The following is a 20,135-nucleotide window of genomic DNA, read 5'->3' on the forward strand; positions in this document are numbered from 1 at the left end:
GTTGGACTCTCTTCAACTGTAGAAAATAGCATATGTGAATTAAAAAAAACTTTAACAAAACTTATTTGAAAGAGAAAAGGAAGGCAATAATAAAATTATCATCCAAGTCTTTTTTAAACATCACAATTAACAGAACAACATCCTGTTCCCATTTTGACCTTCTATACATATTTGTAGTTGTGAGTTCAGAGATTTCCTGTGCAAAAACTATAACTGATACTGCCACTAACTCTCTTTCACCTCCAAATACAGTGTTCTAGAATAATGTTATTCCACCGCTTATGGCTTCTGACCCCTAAAAATGAAGCTTGTGACCACTCATCACAGATTATGACCGTGTTGTGAGTCATTAGCAATTAATTCCATAGTTATTTCTTTTTCAGATTGTGATGAAAGTAAAGGATATTAAGAGGCCTTAAAGACACAATAAAAAAAATTCTAGTTCTAATCCTGTTTCCCTGTGCTATTTGTTCATTCGTCTCTTGTTACATGCTAAATATGTGTCAGATCAAACCCCCTCTCCTCCTATACTTGGGACAGTTACATAAATGTTCTCATTCAAATGTACTTTGGGCTGACTAGCAACCACAGTTGACTTTTAGCTAGTTGATAGCTGAGCAATATATTTGTTGTATGTGTTTGATTGCTTTTCAGCTGGCAAAACCTTTCCCCAAAAAATTGTGGTTAAAGTCTTATTCATTAATTTCACCTGTTTTATCCTCCAACTGATCTAAAAAAAAACTGAACCCCCTCCATGTTGTCGGTCTCACATGTAGATGTCTTTACTGAAGATAAAGATGCTCGAACTTTAGGTTCTTTGTGGCAGAGAAGGTAGCCAGTGTTTCACGAGACAAAAGTTGAAAAAATGGAGAAAAGGCTAAAAAAAGAAACATAAATTTGTGAAACAAGTATCTTTGGTTCTCTTAGTTTTTGTCCCTTGAAACATCTTGTGACTCCTCAGAATTTCCAACCTCAGGTTGGGAACAAATTGTTTAGATAACATGGCTCAAGTTTTGGCTCTTTCCCAACTTGTTTCATCATCTATTTGCATGTTTCCTAATCCATCTGACTTTGTTGTAGTGATATATCTTCCCAGATCTCAGCAAGTATACAAGCTTACATTCCGCCATCACTGCCTGCCAATGTGAATCTAAATTGAACGTGTTTAGGATCATATTTCCACACCACACTTCTTGAAGCTTATACTGTTTCAAAAACAATCCAATTGTGTCGCTACATCTGAGGGAAAGTTAGCTAGCTAACAGTAGCTAAACACATTCTTCTCTACCTGATGTGTCGTAATTAGCGTGGCAATATTCAGAGGGAACTGGACATTGCAATTATGCTTTGTTAATTTGAATTACTATGTTTTTTATTTTTATATCTGTGAATTGTTGAGTACATTTAGCTATACAAATAACTAGCTTTGTAAATCACCAAGGAATTATTTGGCAGTACCTCTGCAGCCCACCAGTGGCCTGGGCCCAGTGGTTGAGAATCGCTGCTTTAATGTACAGTGGAGCTGTGTCCCATTACTTAGGAGCTTTGATATGTTGTCATAATGTCATTGCTTATAATTTAAAATAATTGTATCATTTCCCTCTGCAGCTTTTTTGGACACTTCAGCCACCGTTCTGAATGGCAGCTCATCAAGATCGACTACAAGTCCATTTTTAGCAGGAAATGCACAGAGGAAGACTATCAAACCTGGCACCTGCACAACCAGGTAAGAAACATAAACAATATCATACGGGAATTTGTACCACTGCCATAAAAAGAAGCAACAGTCACAATAGTTGTGCTGCTTGTTGTGCCAACAGGGTGAGCCATGTGTGATGGGGCAAAAACAGATTTACATGAAGCGCAGGCCTGGAAACTACTGCATGCTGGGAAAGGACTACTCCAGAATCCTTTCCGCTGAGTCCTGTATTTGTCGAGCTCATGATTTTGAATGGTAAGATGATGTGTGCCCTTTCTACAAACGCTCCTTCCTTCATAATCGTCGGGGGGGATTATGTTTCTCTCTATTGTCTGCAAAAGAGAACTTCATTAACTACGTTGTTTGTTCTCAAACACTGCCACACATGTATAATCACTCCTTTCAAATTAATTGTTTTTTCATTCATCTTTGCTCCATTTTAAATGTGTTAGTACCTCATTTATTATTTATTGGTCAGCTGCTAAATGTGAATGTTTGTAACAGTTCGCATCCGCAGGTCTTTTATTTAAATGCTAAGCCCAGTCAAAAGCTCCTGTATAACAGCTATGACTTCTTCAAAAAGACAGCTACCCCTCAGCAGTCATTTGTTATTTTTAAGTGCTTCCAGCCCATCCCGATCTCAGTCCCAACTCATCAAATAGGAACTAAATGGGAGTTTATTTTGAAAAGAGACTGTATGCATGGAACGTTCCTGACACGTCTACAACTGACACTTACACTTACATACACTTTCTTATCTCGATGCTCATCTAATCATAATTTGGTCCAAAACCCACAAAGCAGATGTATGAATATATTAGGACTGGGCAAGTTAACGCGTTATTATCGCTTTAACGCATTAATTAACGCCCACAATTATTTTATCGCGCGTTAAAGCAGGGTTTTTTTATTATTAAGCGGACATTTTTAACACAAGAACCAGGCAGCGAGCAGTGAACAGCTGTTTGTGTGGCCTCTTCCCGTTTCCTTCACCTACATTCCCCTGGGTCCTAAGTCCCTCCATGTACAGCTTCTTATCACCCTATGTACCAACGTACATTTATAACAAATACCACACATATTGCGCTAATCAGCATTTCTTTCGAGTTTTTAAAGTGTTTTTGTTATCACTGCTGAGAGTTTAACAAACATTAAAAAAAGAAGTAGATAGGTTTGCAGTTTTCAAGGTGTATATTTCAAATTGCATCTCTTACACACATGAAGATAAAGTTGTGAACACCAGCTGAATATCTATTATCAGAAACATAACTGTATTTTAACTGCTACTGTGTAAAGGGAATACTGCTGTTAAAAAGCACCTTATTTGTTTAAAATGTTTGCAAACCAAATGTTATTGCACTTTTGTTCATATAGCAACAAGCTCTTGAAGGAGGTGGTTTGTTTTTTTCAAACAGAGCAATGAACTGATTCGTTTTACAGCAGCACAGAGGACATTATAGGATGGAGGTCGCATGTGGTACAAATATTTATTCCTTAGCAGTAAGAAAGGAGTGTCTTCTTCTGTGATCAGATAATTAACAATGGAAGCATGCAGCTCTGACAAGAGAGGAGTTCTATACAAACACCATTTCCACCCTTCAGCTTGAGGCCAATTTTCAGCCATTTAAGTGGAATCCATTGCATATGCTATTCATGTGTCTCATTAATTTACTCCATTTGCTGTGTGTTTTCCAATAATCTGATAAGTTTGGGATCGTTTTGCACAATTTGCTCATAATGTCTGTCTTTCTGCGAGCTCGCTATGCTTGTAATTCTGTTGAGACGATGTGTGTGGGTGTAAATAGTTTCAATTTGTATGCAAATCCCAAACGGTTGTATTTTTTATCTTGTAATGACAGAGAGCAGAAAAGCGCCATGCCGACATACAGCAGTTAGTTTTTGCAGAGTGCCAAATGTTTCCCATAGAACTAATGTAAAGTTACTTATATTTTCTTTCTGTGACTAGTCTGATTTATGCTGCTGTCTCTCTCTGCAGAGAAGTACCTGAAGCTTGCTCAAAATTCTAAAATGAAGATTTTAAAAACCATCAGTGCAGAAAAGAAGATCATCTGATAATTTGAGGTGTGAATAGTGTGCCTGCCACATGATCAGCTGAAGTACATACTCATTAGCCTTGGATGAAACAATATTGCTCTGCAAGGTGGACACCTGCTTGCAAAAAAGGTCAATTTCATCATCTTATTGTATGTACAGTATGAGAGGTTGATTCACCAGACATTTGACATTTGAAAGTTGACATTGGATTTGCAATCAGGTCAGTTATGCTTGTGTCCTGCTCCATGTGGTTTGGCAACACAATGAGCATACTGGAGCTCCTTACAGTAAACAATGTACTTGTTTCCCCTAATGTGTGAAGATGTGTGCTTCATTTGTTTCCTTGGTGCAGACCAAGTAAAGAAAACGACAGGTGTGGAAGCAGATTTACACTGTGATCTTAGATCAGGAAAAAAATCTAAATCAGATCTGTGTGGGCTACATCCAATTCAACCGATAGTATCCGAACATGATGTTTACAAGTGCAAAAAGTCATATGTCCCTCTTTATTTGTATAGTATTTTTCACACACATGTTTAGCTTCACACAATACAATATACAAACCCTTTAAAATATATGATGCAGCTGTGACACACGTCATTTTTAATTGACGTCGCGTTTAAATGATGCTCCGAGGACAGAATGGCTCATTTGTTAAATGCCTGTTGCCACGGATCCTCTGCTCTCATCTACCTTGGGCGGGAGAAGGAGGCATGGAGGAGGCACAGAATTGGGAAATGAGAAAGACCCCTAGTTCTACCAAAGCAATTGTTAGTTGCTAATATTAGTTTTGGTTACTGGGGAACCTTTTAGAAATCAATTCAAACAAGACAGATTTATATTTGGAAAATCCCAATTTAGTGTGCACATCTAGCTTTAGCATTGTACACTCTCTCAAGCTATGCCTTTTGGCTGTTTTGTCCCAAAGACACCATACTCACCGTCTACCTCTAAACCCACATGCACCTATGCAACCAATCTTCCATGACAACTTGTTAATGAATAGCTCACACTGTCATAATCACAGAGTCAAACTAGCCCATTCAGCCACTGGCCTTTTTTGGTTTTGTTATTTGTTCTGGCTTGTGGAGAAATTGATAAATCAACGTCATGATCATTATTAGAATGGACACTTGCTTACTTCACTTTGTTAGATGTAAATAATGTTCTGATTGCAAATGCAAGCAGGTGAGTGAGAGTTACTCATCCCTGAGTGTGGTAAAAAGAAAACACTCCAGGGTGTGTCTCCATACACTCTTCTTCACACCGCTGTGGCACATTTGTCAACTGCGGCCTTAATCAATACATAATAATGGTACATCTTTGTGGCAGACAGGCCCCTGGTCACCATCTATAAAGATATAGATAAGACAGGGTTATGAAACACACTCTATGACATTATGTCCCTTCTTACATGCGGATATTGATCAGGTGTCATTTGGATGTGCTTTGTTGTCCAATAGTGATTACGGATACGAGCGGCGCGGCGACGGGAACTGCCGGCCTGCCTTCTGGTTCAACCCCTCCACTGTCTCCAGAAGCTGCAGCCAGGGTCAAAACTACATCAACAGCACAGGGTGAGGACTGTGGGATTGATGCGTAATGGTACATACATTCATGCACATTTTATTCCCAGCACAAACATGCTTGTTTCGGGTGGTGTTTCTTGGATGCTCAAGCAGGATTTTACACCAGATACTGAGCACAGATTTAATATAATTAGAATTGCAAAACTGGATGAGATACTGTGCGGCAAGACTCGACTGTTCACAATCTGGTTTTAACATGTTAGCTAAGAATGTGGGCATACAAAAGTCTGATACACCCATAAAAATAATCCTGCAAATGCCCATTTGTTAACAGTGTTACAAATAGCACACTCGCATCCCAAATCCCATAGCAGTGAACAACCTCATCTGGAGACTGTGAGGAGCACATTTACTGGTTCGTAGAGTTACAAAGTGTATAAGTCTAAGTACACTTGCAATAATACGTTCTTTAAACCTAACACATTTTATTTTGTATCAGTGGTGTAATCATTTCTGTTCACTCCATTTTCTCTCTTGTTCCAGCAGGATGTGTGTGCTTTGTACGTTTTGAGGCTCCCCCAGGGGAGCAAAGCTTAATCACAGTGTTTTTATTCACTCGTGCTGTGATTAAGCTTTGCAAGGTATCTCAGCCTCTGACACAGCTTGTGTTGTCAGTTGTCATCTAGGCACAACAGCTGGTCTGACACACCACTCTGCTGAGTTCAACAACATTGTTTCTAAACCAAAAGCTCATGGAGCACCTTAGGGATTCATTCGATACCTAAAGGAGTGCATATACTTGAGAAGTTTAAACTAGAAAAGTCATATAAAAGAATAAAGTTAAAGTTCATTTTTGTGATCTTTTGAAGGTACCGTAAAGTGGTGTTGAACAACTGCACTAAAGGAGTTAAAGAAATGTACACGCCCAGAAAGCAGCAGTGCCCCAACAGACCGCCTAAAGGGCTCTTGCTGACCACCAAAGACGACAAACTCACTGCCACCCTTGGCAGCAACGTCACCTTCTTGGTTCATCTGGATGAGGTGAGAACAGCCAACATCTGTTATCATAATTAGCCTGATGACACACAATTTGACCTATACCTGTCCCCTGGATACATAAACTCTGTTAAATAACTGGTTGACTGCAACACAGATAAAAAACAATGAATGTTCCAAAATGTACCGCAGCTCAACAAAGACAACATCGAAATTGTTTGATTTCTAAGAAAGTAACCGTACTTCTCTACTACTACTCTGAAGTGTTTAACGGAGTCAAATGGCTCCACATTGCCCGTGCAATGCAGAGTTCTGAGCCAGAGGCAGAATTAAAAGACCTCACTTGAGGCCCTGTTGGTGAGTGAGAGCCAGGCCTGCCAGGTTTCCTGGTCATTAGGAAACTGACTCACATGTTTCTCAGGAAGAATACGGTCCATGGATAACTGCAAGCTTTGAAAGTGTTTTTTTGCCACTGCTCAAGGTAAGTGTGTGTTGCCCAGAACTTTGTCATATTACTGTGTGATAAGCTGAGGAATCGAGGCCTGTTTTAATTAAGAGGGGGGTTGCCTGAAAGGGGAGTGGGGGGAGGCGGGTAGCAGACGGATGTGATAAAGAACATTAGAGCGGGGTAAAGAATCCTTGTGGCATCAAGCCTATTTGAGAAAATTCCAAAGATGAATTCAAAGTTTAATTCATATTCATGAAGCCTGCGATGACTGTATTTCTTGGGGAGAACAAATGCCCTTAAATATTTAGTGGGTAGAAGACTCTGGTGCACATTCGCATTTCAAAACATGGACACATCCCACGTTTTGGGATATGAAAAGATCAGCACCACCACATGGTACGATTCCTGGTTAGAACTGGTTTTGTATTGGTTGAGAAACCTGCTATGCAACACAACAATTATAGGTACAGAATAGTCAACTATTTGGTGATTCAATCTAAGCAGCTTGATTCAGCAGCCAGTCTCACTGTCAAATTGCCTCAGTGGCAAAAAAATGTGTTTATGAGAAAAAAGATCAATCCTCTCTTGCTTTCAATCTCCTTCCGACTCTGTCAATTTTTAGTCAGGAACCTTATACAAATAACTGCTCGTACAATTGAATAGTACAATAGAAACAATTCCTGGCTGTACCTGTGGCTGTGGCTCATGGAAAATGCCCCACTACCTCTTTAAGTAAACACGATTGTCAAGACAAAAACTGACACTTGAGTGTAGTTTCTGTGACTGGTTCCATTTCTTTAAATCAACAAGGACAACAGATCACTTCAGGCGGTGACAGAGTAAGCACCGACTTCCCTCTTGGTTCAGTGTTGTCATGAATCAGATTTGGCTTCACTTTCACTGGCACTGCAACGAAAGCTTTGCCAGCTCAGGGCTTGAGTTGAAGAGTGGACACTGCTGAAAGCATGCTTCATTTCCCACATCAAAATTCAGGAGATTTTTCAGCAGTTCTTTTAGCTTTTATAGTAGATTTCTAATTGTGCCTATAAGGTATGAAAACTTAAAAGGATTTATTTATAACTATTGACTTGTCTTATTTCATTCCGTCAGTGTTTAGCTTGATGTAGTGTCTCCATTTGTGTGGCCATTGCCACGTTACATAGCTTCCCTAGTGCAATAATCACTTCTCTGTTTCACACTCGAGTCATATTTGGGAGAAAATGTTCTACAGTTGTTCTTGCTCATGTTTTCTTTTTGTGGAACGTATTTCTGCCCCAGTGGAAAAACTAGATGGAATATCCTGCCGGCAAACACTGTGATCGAACATGACAGGTGCAACCACTGAGGACTGCCACCTAAAATATTAACTGCATGTGCTCATTTTCAAACTCGGTGTTGTCTTAGTTCTAGAAAGGCTGGTCCTGACTTGTTTGGCTATCAGTTTACAGGAGCGACATACAAAGTGAACATCATTTACTATCACTTGAACTAGACCTGTTTTTAAAGGGCTTTTGTATTCATTAAATCCTTCCAGTCCAAAATGACCAAAATAGTCCAGTTAATATTCTGTACAAGTCAAGAATGTAATATGTATTGTAATGTGATATTTAAAGCCGCATTAGTTGATTTTTTTATTATCTTTTGACCTCTTTGAGACAGCAGAACAAGCAGTAAACACATTCATGTATATAAGATCCCTTTAAAAAACGCACAGACCGAGAAATATTAGCATTTTTATTTGTTGTGTGTTTCTGACCACATGTTGAATTCAAATAAACATTTATCATTTTTCTCTACCTGGCCTTCATTTACACATTTTCTCTGGCAATCATTTAACTCCCCTACTTGTAATTGGGTGCCCTTTAAAAATCTAAATTTCTTGAATTCTTTCTCTCATTTTTTAGTGAATAGTTCAACAGTAACAATCTACAGCTTCTTACTGTGTGAGCAGATACTTCAACCACAAGACAGCAAAATGTGGGCAATGCCAAAATAGATCCATCCTATTCTTAATATCACCTTTATAAAATATGTAAAATGTTTTACATTTTGTACCTTTGTCAGAATCAGCTTTATTGGCCATGTACGCGTACCCATACAAGGAACTTGACGCCAGTTTTTTGTTGCTCTCCATGTACAAATATGTGGAGAGCAACACAGAATTTAGAAATAAACAGATTTGTTTCATAACTTTGTTATGAGGAATTTAAATTTGTAATTTGAAAAAATGATTCAACTGAATTCCCCACTGACATGAGCTTAAAGCTCTATCTGGTGAAATAAATGTATCACGTTCTGTGCCTGTTTAATAATTAAAAAAAATGTTTTTATCTTTTTCTATACCCCATCTAAAAAATATTTTATTTAGATATAATAATGGTTAAATTGTATATGGAGTTTTTAGTTCAAAACTAAAAATCAAGTAGTATTACAATAATTTATTCCCAGGAAGATTTGAATTCATTAAAAAGTTCAGTTAAATCATGTTCAAAAAATACAAATATTAATTAATGTAATCATTACATTTATTGAATATTATAAAAAAAAATGAATTGGTAAAGGTTTTATTCAAAGTCATTTTATTCTATTGACATTGTTCAAATGTTTCTTATCTCAACCATGGTGCCTCTTGTAATATCCATGGAAAGCTCTTGATAATAGAAATAATTCACTGTCAGTGCATATATTCATCCTCACTGCTCTGTCTCTACTGATGAAATAACCAAAGTGACTTTCCAGAATTATTCACAGCTGCGGTGTCTTTTGTTTTGCCCATCACCTCGACATGGTGGTTTCAGGTTTGACACACACCTGAACAAATGCTGGCCCTGTGTATCCAAACCCCTTACAACAGTGCTTTCATTGCGCACCAACACCGATCTCCCAGCCATGACATCTTTGGATCGGCTTAGCCCTTGGAGGTGCAGCACACAAAGAGTGACATTTCCGAAAGACGGGTCGGCATCAGTCTCATGCAGATAAGTGAATTCCATTGGGGCTGATATAGAGAGCAAACATGAACGAAGAACGGAGCAGACACCAAGAAGAGCTGAGTGACATTGGCGCCACTAAGCCCGAGTCTTGTTTGCATGCCAACTAATTACAGCTCTCAACAATGCCTGTACTGTCAGGCCCTGTTCTTAGCTGTTCTCTTTTCTCTACTGCCACTTATCGAAGATATCATTTTCCAGGCAAAGTGACATGAAATATCCCCAGAAGCCTCAACCAAACATCCCGTGATTTCACACTCAGTAGCGCACAAAGAAGGGACTCAGCTAGCGAGGGATGGAAGGAGCAAAAGAGCAGGGAAGAGAAAATGAACAATAGGTGTATTAGTTTTGTTTCAGTGTGTTTTGGCGAAGCTGGCATGCAAATGCGGTGTTACAAATGGAGATCCCAGTAGCATCGCGCCACAGTGTGCCAAGGGGAGGCTGGGAGTTTGCATTCGCAGGCCTGAGGGGGATGAGCGCATATTTGGTCACCTTGGCAGCTGGAGCCCCCGACACTCGCACTGTGCGCTGATCCTCGGATAGTGCCAGATGTGATTCCCAGAGGAAAGCGTGCAGGCAGCTGAAGACCTGCACACCGTGCAAAGTCAAACATGGTTGTGAGCTGCCTATACACAGACACTGTAACACGCATTTTAAATTCTCTCTCTACCTCTGACACATACACACACATACACGGCAGAGCTACACTCCTTTTATTTACATTGAGGATATTAAGTAATGAAATAATTTTGACATTTACAGAGCGGACTACAGTAATTATTTTACTCATGGATCAAGTTCTAAACAAATCAGTTGTCTGCAAGGACTCGAACAAAGTTCCATGAGTTTTTCCAATTTAGTTAATTACCAGACTGTTTGTTTTGCAAATTCGTGTACAGTTTTTGCTAAACAATAAGCATCAATGCATGTTTTATGAAACAAATAGTTTTCTGCTGAATTGGTGAGACGAAACTTTTGAAAACACCTGTAATTGTCACGGGCTGTGAGTGTGGACCCAAATGCAGGCACGAACCAGGGATTATAGGTGAAAGGTTTATTGACAGGAAACCAAGGGGGGGGGGGGAATGACCAGAGCACCGCGGGAAAGTCCAGGGAGGGTGAGGGTAGAATCAAGGCAGGAGGGTGCAGGGCAGGCAGGGGAACCGGGAGGATGAAAAAACTGCAGGAACAGAGAGACAGGTTTAAAGCACTGAAACAACACTTGGGGGAAAACTCTGAATTATCTTCAAACAGAGCAGCCAAGAACTACTAGCTACCACGTGAGCTGTAAACAACGAAATGGCGAAGAGTGGATGAAGAACCGGGGTAGATATACTGTTGGGTTGATGAGTTGATGGAGTGCAGCTGGTTTGACTGGGCAGGTGAGGCGAGTTGTAATTAGGAAGCCGGGAGGAGACCAGGTCGAAGCCCTGCCCAAAAGATACACACGGGACAAGCAGGAGGCACGGCCTGGCCGTGACAGTACCTCCCCCTCAACGAGAGCTTCCAGGCGATCTGCCAGGGCGATCCCTACGGAAGTCCCGGATGAGGGAAGGGTCCAAGATGAGCTGGCGGGATATCCAGCTCCGCTCCTCCGGGCCATATCCCTCCCAGTCCACGAGGTACTGGAATCCACGACCCCGCCGGCGCACGTCCAGGATCTGCCGGACAGTGTAGGCTGGGTGGTCATCAATGATCCGGGGGGGGTGGAGGGGGAACGGCTGGAGGGCAAAGTGGACTGACCGAGACAGGTTTCAACTGGGAGACATGGAATGTGGGGTGGATCCTCAACGAAGCAGGTAACTTGAGTTTCATGGCTGAAGGGTTAATAATAGAGTCTATCTCAAAAGGCCCAATGTAATGGGGCGTAAGCTTCTTAGAAGAAGTCTGTAACGGAATATCCCTTAAAGATAACCAAACCTTCTGACCTGGCAGATATCTTGGTGCCGGGGTCCGATGCCGGTCTGCAATGTGCTGGTTGCGTTCCGCTGATCGTAGTAAAGCCGAGCGTGCCTCCCTCCACACCCTGCAACGGCGAAGATGGGCCTGGACTGAGGGTACTGCAACCTCCTCCTCGTGGACTGGGAACAGAGGTGGCTGATACCCTAAGGAACATTCAAACGGCGATAACCCTGTAGCAGCACTTGACAAAGAGTTGTGGGCATATTCTACCCAGGGAAGATGCTTACACCAGGACGAGGGATTCCGGGCTGTGACACACCGCAGCGCCGCTCCAAGGTCTTGGTTGGCCCGCTCAGCCTGTCCATTAGTCTGTGGATGATAACCGGACGAGAGACTGACAGATGCTCCAATAGCCTTACAGAAAGCCCTCCATATCTGGGATGTAAATTGTGGTCCACGATCGGATACGATGTCAGATGGGATCCCATGGAGCCGGACAACATTGTCAACTAGGAGGCTGGCAGTCTCTGCGGCTGTTGGAAGTTTAGGTAGGGGCACAAAATGTACAGTCTTGGAAAATCTGTCAACGATAGTGAGGATGGTCGATTTACCCTGTGACGGTGGAAGCCTGGTGACAAAGTCAAGGCCAATGTGGCTCCAAGGACGCCGTGGGACAGGAAGGGGGTGAAGTAGTCCGGTGGAAGGCTGGTGAGAGGACTTACTGTGAGCACACACCACGCAAGCCCGTACGAAGGTGCGTGTGTCCGACTCCATGGATGGCCACCAGAATCGCCGCCTTAGGAGAGATAACGTGCGATTAATACCAGGATGACAGGCGAACCGTGAGGTGTGTACCCACTGGAGAACCTGTGAGCGGACTGGCTCTGGCACGAACAGACAGTTCCGAGGCCCCCCACCAGGATCCGGCATGGTTCTCTGGGCCTCTCTAACCTGGTACTCAATCTCCTAACTCACTGCTGCCACAACGCATGATGAAGGGAGTATTGACCTGGGGTTCAGGGGGGGTGGTGGTCAGACATGAATGCCCTGGAAAGGGTATCGGGTTTAAGGTTTTTGGAACAGGGTTGGTAGGTGAGCGTGAAGTCGAATCGACCGAAGAACAACGCCCACCGAGCTTGGTGGGAATTGAGGCGCTTGGCAGTCTGGATATAGGCCAGGTTCTTGTGATCTGTCCACACAATGAATGGTTGTTCCGTTCCCTCCAGCCAGTGTCTCCACTCCTCCAGGGCAAGTTTCACTGCCAACAGTTCTCGGTTGCCAACATCATAATTCCGCTCCGCGGGGGACAAACGGCGGGGGAAGAAGGCACAAGGATGGAGCTTCTCATCTGCAGCCGAGCGCTGGGACAAGACGGCCCCCACTCCCGAGTCCGAAGCGTCAACCTCCACGATGAATTGACGTGTGGGATCCAGATGAACGAGGACAGGCACTGTAGTAAAGCGTCTCTTCAGTTCAGTAAAAGCGGCATCTGCTGCGGAGGTCCAAGAGAAGGGGTTTCTGGGAGCCGTGAGCTGGGTCAGAGGTACCGCCACTCTGCTGTAGTCGCGGATAAACCTCCTGTAAAAATTGGCAAACCCCAGGAACCACTGGAGTTGCTTGAGGGAAGTGGGTCTGGGCCACTCTGCCACTGCCTGAGTCTTCCTTGGGTCCATCCTCACCTGCCCGCTCTCGATGATGTACCCCAGGAACTCCACCGAAGCCACGTGAAAGTCACACTTCTCCACTTTAAAATAGAGCTTGTTCTCCAGTAGCCGCTGGAGAACCTGTCTCACGTGCCGAATGTGCTCCTCAGTGTTCCGGGAGAAGATTAAGATGTCATCTATATAAACAAAAACAGATCGGTTTAGGAAATCGAAGGACATCATTAACAAGAGCCTGGAAAACTGCAGGGGAATTAGTCAGCCCAAAAGGCATGACCAGGTACTCAAAGTGACCCAGGGGGGTCCGGAAAGCAGTCTTCCACTCATCTCCCTCCTTGATACGGACCAGGTGATATGCATTTCGGAGGTCGAGTTTTGACAAGATGGTGGCTCCCTGTAGTGGTTCGAAAGCTGAGTTTATAAGGGGAAGAGGATACTTGTTCTTAACTGTTATGTTATTCAACCCCCGGTAGTCAATACAGGGACGGGGGTACGGTCCTTCTTGGACACAAAGAAAAACCCAGCACCAACCGGGGAGGATGACGGCCTAATTATACCTGCTGCTAGAGAGTCTCGTATGCAAGTCTCCATGGACTCCCGCTCAGGGCGAGACAGGTTGTACAACCGACTAGCGGGTAAAGGAGCACCAGGCAGCAGGTCAATGGGACAATCATAGGGTCGGTGCGGGGGTAGAGAGAGAGCCTGCTTCTTGCTGAAAGCCTCCTTTAGATCCTGATACATCGAGGGAACAGCTGACAGATCCAGGGGTTCGGTGGCAAGCGCGGGGGCATCGCCTTCTGTTGGAGCTTGGGCAGATCTCAGGCATGAGGAATGACAAAAAGAGCTCCAGCTCTGAACCCTACTCTTCGACCAATCAATCTGGGGATTGTGGAGCCTTAACCAGGTCTGACCGAGAACCAAGGGAGTGTGAGGGGAGGATATGATATGGAGCTGAATTAACTCATGGTGATTACCCGACAACACCAGGTGCAGTGGTTCCGTGACATGGGTAACATGAGCGAGAAGCCTCCCGTTTAGAGCGTAGGCCCGGAGGGGAGTGTTTAGTGGCTGGATGGAGATTCCGGCTTGGGAAACCAGGCCTGTGTCGATGAAGCTCTCATCCGCTCCTGAATCCACTAAAGCACGTAGGGGAAGGGATTGTTGGTTCCACATGAGGGTAGCCTCAAGCTGCATTCTGGTCTGTGGGACTGAAGGTGTGCTCTGCCCAGCTGCATGGGTTCCTCTGCTGGAGAGCAGGGAACAGGGACGGCAGGAAGGGCCTGGAAACTCGAAGCTGGCCCATGGCTGGTTCTCACGGGAGGGGGAGGAGAAGAGGCTGAGTAAGGGAATGGCATACTAAGAGGGCGGCTAGGTCTCTCACTCCTAATCTCACGGAAGCGACTATCTAGTCTGATGGCAAGGGCAATTAGGGCATCAAGACTCTCCGAGTCATCCCTAATTACTAATTCCTCTCTCACAGGGTTATTAAGCCCTCTGAGAAAGACCCCTGGAGAGATATGTCGCTCCACCCTGAACCCTGTGCAATAGTCCTAAAGTCTACTAAAAACTAAGGAACACTGCATTAAAAAGGACTTGCATGTGCCCAGGTCACCAGCGTAGCGTTCTGGCGCAGGGACGTGTGGCTCCTGGGGGCAGAAGGTGAGCTGGGTGGGGGGGTTGAGAAGGAGCTGGGGGAGCTGCAGGAGCTTCCGGGGCAGGAGGGGAAAGCTGTGTGGAAACCCGCTCGAGGTGATGTCCAATCTGACTCACGTCAGCGGAAAGGGAACGGAGTGACTCCACCACGGTCCGGAGAAGTTGGTCATGCTGACCCACAAGAGCACCTTGTGAGGCGAGAGCCTGACGGAGGGAATCCGAGTCTGCTGGGTCCATGCGGGCCAGATCGTTCTGTCACGGGCTGTGAGTGTGGACCCAAATGCAGGCACGGACCAGGGATTATAGGTGAAAGGTTTATTGACAGGAAATCAAGGGGGGGGGGGAATGACCAGAGCACCGCGGGAAAGTCCAGGGAGGGTGAGGGTGGAATCCAGGCAGGAGGAGGTAGGGCAGGGCAGGCAGGCTGGGGAACCGGGAGGATGAAAAAACTGTAGGAACAGAGAAACAGGGTTAAAGCACTGAAACAACACTTGGGGGGAAAACTCTGAATTATCTTCAAACAGAGCAGCCAAGAACTACTAGCTACCACGTGAGCTGTAAACAATGATCTGGCGAAGAGTGGATGAAGAACCGGGTTAGATATACTGTTGGGTTGATGAGTTGATGGAGTGCAGCTGGTTTGACTGGGCAGGTGAGGTGAGTTGTAATTAGGAAGCCGGGAGGAGACCAGGTCAAAGCCCGGCCCAAAAGATAAACACGGGACAAGCAGGAGGCACGGCCTGGCCGTGACAGTAATAATTCCATATAAGAGTACTTTAGGTCTGGACAAGGAGTAATTGAAAGAACTTGAACTGCTATGTAATCATTTCTAAGTACTATGATTGAATAGTATAACTATAAACTTTGATGAAAATGAACATAGATTTGCAAAGAGCAAGTAAGTGCAAAGAATGGATTGCGGCTGCTGATGGCACGATGAACTGCATCATTTGTAATCGCGGTCGGCCCCGTCTAGAGGTTCAGTTCACAGGAGATATTGTGCTGATGTCACATCGCAATCACACCAATAAAGTTTTGCAGCTGAGTGCAATTTGCCCACTTTATTGTGTGTGATTGCGATTATCCATGTGCAAAGTATGAATGATGCCTTCGCGCCAAGAACACAGTAGGCAGAACAATGGTAGAGAGAAAAAGAAATAATCCAATTTTCAGACCGTCGGCTGCAGGTCCTGACCAACGAGCTGGACAAAGAATTTAAACGTGACACGGATAAACTGTATTTAGGATTCAATATCTCAGTCTGTCAGTTCTGTTGGTGTTTTCAAACCATCAGCCTGAGACAATGCCATGAGTTCCGGTAAGTCTGGGCGTGACACCCATTATACATGTGCTACAGTCACCCCCAACTCAGTTAGCAGACTCTCTCTCTATTAGCGCTGATCTTTGTAAATTGGAATGTTATTTGAATGGGGCTCATTTGCACAGAAAGGAGCCAAATCTCTGCCTACAACCTAATACAAATATTTGCAAATAGAAGAGGTGTACAATTTTTTTTTTGGTCTCAGTTGTGCAGGTTAAGTGGTCATAAAAGCCACACAATCCTTTTGCGATTTGGCCGCTGAGTGATTCCTCACTGCCAGTTTTTAATGGCAAATCTTTGTCACTCGCCTGATTCTCCTTGGTGTCACCTTCCTCGGTTTGTGTACCTGAAATCAATTGGTGCAAGTTACATTCTCCACGTAAATCTATTCTATGAAGTGTATCAGGTTAGCTGCTCTCCCATAAGCCCCCGTAAGCTTCAAGGATTTTGCTCTGATTGAGCCCACAATGATTTGCGGGTTTTTTTCTTACTAACTACCAAGCAGTTTTTTAGCTTTTCACGATACAGTGATTTGTGATCATGTTCACAGTCGTTAGTTCCTGTAAGAGTGAAATTTATCTTGAACTATTTTTCATTTAAGTAGCTGACTGTGGGCAGTTGGTGTATTCCTGGAATAGCCACTCATCTCTGCAGACAACCAGGACATTTTTTTTTAAGTCATGAATCAGATAGTGCTTCCTGTGAGACCCTGTAGTGCTCTTAACAAGTTGCATTAGTTTTGAGTTTTGAGGATGCTTCAATATAAGTAAATGGTGAGAGCTCACAGGCAGCAGAGGGTTTGCAGCAGAAACAAGTTGAGAACAAAACATTCACACAACATAACCTTTTTAAATTGACAGACAGTTGTGTATTTACACATCCAGCAGTCACGTAGCAACAATATTCACTTTTGATATGGAGCTGTGTTTGGTGTCACCTGATGAATGTAACGCTGCTTACAAACCTGTTGTTGAGTTCATTAGGTCCAGACCAAGGGACCCAAATGATACCGTGGTGCTTTTTAGTTCTGGTCCGGTTCCTCTTTACTTTTTGCAAACAAACCAAGAGGAGTAAAGATTGATACAGACTGACAGGTAACTCCTTTATTGCAGAGTTTAGGTGATTGTCAACCTGCATCATCAGGACCCACAAGGGGAAGTTAAATTCTCTGACTGACAAAAGGTTATGCAGAACTTGTGTTTCTCCTGATGAGTATATTTATGAAGAAATAACTAATTATAATCATTATTAGTGTAATTAAACATGTTATGAATAATGACTAACAGGTAGTGACAGGATTTTACAAAAGCCCCATTGCTACTAGATGACGGGTGTAGACATCGGTGAGCACATAAGGCGTCTTGTTCAGTAGTGATTCGGGGCTTATTGCTGAGGATCTCTGTCACTCTTTTTAATGAACATAAATAACTCACAGTGTTGGATACAAGCACAGCAGAATTGACAGCTTTTGTCCGATAAAGCAATTTTAGCAGTTTAGCTTTTGAATTCATGCTAAAATCTTATATCTGCTAATATCAATTTTATTGCCAATGCATAATAATATGTTTGGTGATGTATATTAATACGTGGATCTGGCCTGCAATAGGGTGCCAAGGGGCCGGTCAACCATTTTCTAATTTAAATAAAAAATGAATTGATTCACATAGTTTTTTTTGTTTGTTTTTAGTGTAAATAAGGTTCCTGAGTGCTAAAAACATTACAATAGCTTGTTTATTAACCAAAAGAGAGTGTCAGAGGAGGCTCCCCAGACCCCATGACAGAGGTCTGGGCTAAGCCCCTCATGTCCCTGGTCTCTCCGGCAAAGCAAGTCGTCCTCTCTGTGGTGGCAAAGGTGGTTCCATGTGCAAAAGTGATGTCAGTACATAGTGTTCATCTGTAGCTGAATGAGGCCCTGCTGTGTTTCAGGGTGACTCTCTGCGCACCAACATCCAGCTGGATTTCGGCGATGGCACAGCCGTGTCCTACTCCAACCTGAGCTGGACCGAGGAGGGGATCAAACACATCTACAAGTCTGCTGGAATATTCCGTGTCACAGCTCTGGCAGAGAACACACTGGGTTATGATTCCACAACACTCTTCCTGCATGTCACATGTAAGTGCTACTGTTTCAAGTTCACATTTTGTTCGTAAGTAGATTTTCATGTTTGTTTGTTTGATTACCATCCTTACTGGGGAAGGTTGTTGGGACTGTATGGCATCTGGAAGGACTGTTGCAGACATTAGGCCCATTCAGGGCTGGAAAAGATGCTGCCAATGTAGTTTTTGGTTTAAAAAAACATTTAACCAATATTTGTATTCATTGTTAAAGGTTCGATATAAAGGATTCAGAGTATTAACAGCATGACAAACAATTATTCGCAGTGTAAAGATATAGTGGAGCTGATCACACCAAGACCCGTCGCTAGACAAACTTCTCCAGTAAAATATGCACGACTTTTCAGTGCCAGGCACAGAGTCGCACCTCGTCAATGTCACACTGGGCCCCAGGCAACCAATCAAATCAAGACAACGGCTGCCGTTACTGCATTACAACTGACGCACATTGCCAAGGCATGGCCGTGACTAGCTAGACTCTTCGGTGTGACCAGCCTCTAATGTTTACTTGAGCTTCTCTCTGTTGTCTCCTACTGGTTAGCTAATGGCCGCCGTTCCGTATGGCAGTCATACGACAGCTGACATCATCCCAGCCAACGGCGTCGATCGCGGGTGTTAGCTCTGTTGGCACTGTTGCGATTAGTTAGTTTGATTAGTTAGTGCCGTTAGCACCATTAGCTGCTAGCTGTCGGCTCAGCTGTCTCCATGTTAAGAGCCTTGTGCAATAACTATGCTCTGAATTCCGTAATGAGCCCCTTTCATGCTGTAACTGTTCAAAAGACACTAAAAGAGTGCTGCAGGGATGACAAATCTTTGTTGGCCAACCAAGAAAGTTAGCCGAACTCCACCGCAGTCACATGACTTCACGTCACCACCACAAAGCTAAAGGAGCACTAGTGTACTAGTGAGGTTTTAGTCGTCTTGTTTAGACACTTTTTTAAGACACGTAAAAGCTTCTAAATTCACCAAAAAGGTATTTAGTGACCTATTTTATATCGTAGAACTAAGCGTAAAAATCTCTGCAGCTTGTGTTAAACACAGACCTCATTTTAGAGATCTAACCAAAAACACATTTAGAAAAAACATTGACTTCTAGATGAGTGAACTCAAAGTGCAAATATGTAATTTTGGGGTTTTAGAACTCATCCTTGCAACACTAGGGCATTGCATTAAAACACAGAGCATGAATGCAACTTTATCCATAAAATGATATAACTTCCATGAGGGTAGGATTTTTTTGCTGCTAAAATGTGTTTTGCTGAATGACAGCCACACCGTTGATCCATGCTAAACTCATCTGAAGTGACCTTATACACAGGATTGTGTAATAAAGCAGTTGTGATGAACACAAACAACTTTTGGGAGAAATGTCATAACCAACTTGCTTGTGCAAGGTTGCACTGTGGGCAGAAAATGAGATTGGGCTGCAAGGCCAAGTTATCTGACGATAGAACACTCAGAACAATGGCTTATTTTAAAGCGGAGCAGATTTTACAGAGCCACAGGCACAACGAAGTACAGTATTGTCATGCTTTCCTGCTCCATTCAGACAGCAATTTAAAAAAGTATAATTTAAAGTTACCAAGGGAATAATACAGGCTCCTTATAGTATTTGTTGAATCTTCTCTGTATCTTGTTTGTTTCTCGTTCATCGATTCGTTCAGTCCATTTTAATTTAACCACTTGCCTCCCTGATGTGTCAGCCAGAGTGTTCTGTATTTTTACATTTCTGATGGCAATAATTTTAGCTGGGAAAATGCCAAAAA

General features: G+C 43.3%; 1 protein-coding gene across 5 annotated transcripts in view; it reads left to right on the forward strand.

Annotated features, from left to right (window-relative positions):
- The window catches only part of sorcs3a (sortilin related VPS10 domain containing receptor 3a), a 214,523-nt gene that overhangs the window by 174,699 nt on the left and 19,689 nt on the right, over positions 1-20,135 (forward strand). For all 5 annotated transcript variants that reach the window (XM_031867062.1, XM_031867063.1, XM_031867065.1 and 2 more), the window contains exons 15-19: positions 1,609-1,726; positions 1,821-1,954; positions 5,218-5,331; positions 6,153-6,324; positions 18,181-18,367. In XM_031867062.1, coding sequence (XP_031722922.1) covers positions 1,609-1,726; positions 1,821-1,954; positions 5,218-5,331; positions 6,153-6,324; positions 18,181-18,367 — 725 coding nt within the window. The remainder of the gene's footprint in view (positions 1-1,608; positions 1,727-1,820; positions 1,955-5,217; positions 5,332-6,152; positions 6,325-18,180; positions 18,368-20,135) is intronic.

The sequence above is a fragment of the Anarrhichthys ocellatus genome, unplaced genomic scaffold (assembly GCF_004355925.1).
Source record: "Anarrhichthys ocellatus isolate YVR2014 unplaced genomic scaffold, GSC_Weel_1.0 scaffold38, whole genome shotgun sequence".
Taxonomy (NCBI): Eukaryota; Metazoa; Chordata; class Actinopteri; order Perciformes; family Anarhichadidae; genus Anarrhichthys; species Anarrhichthys ocellatus.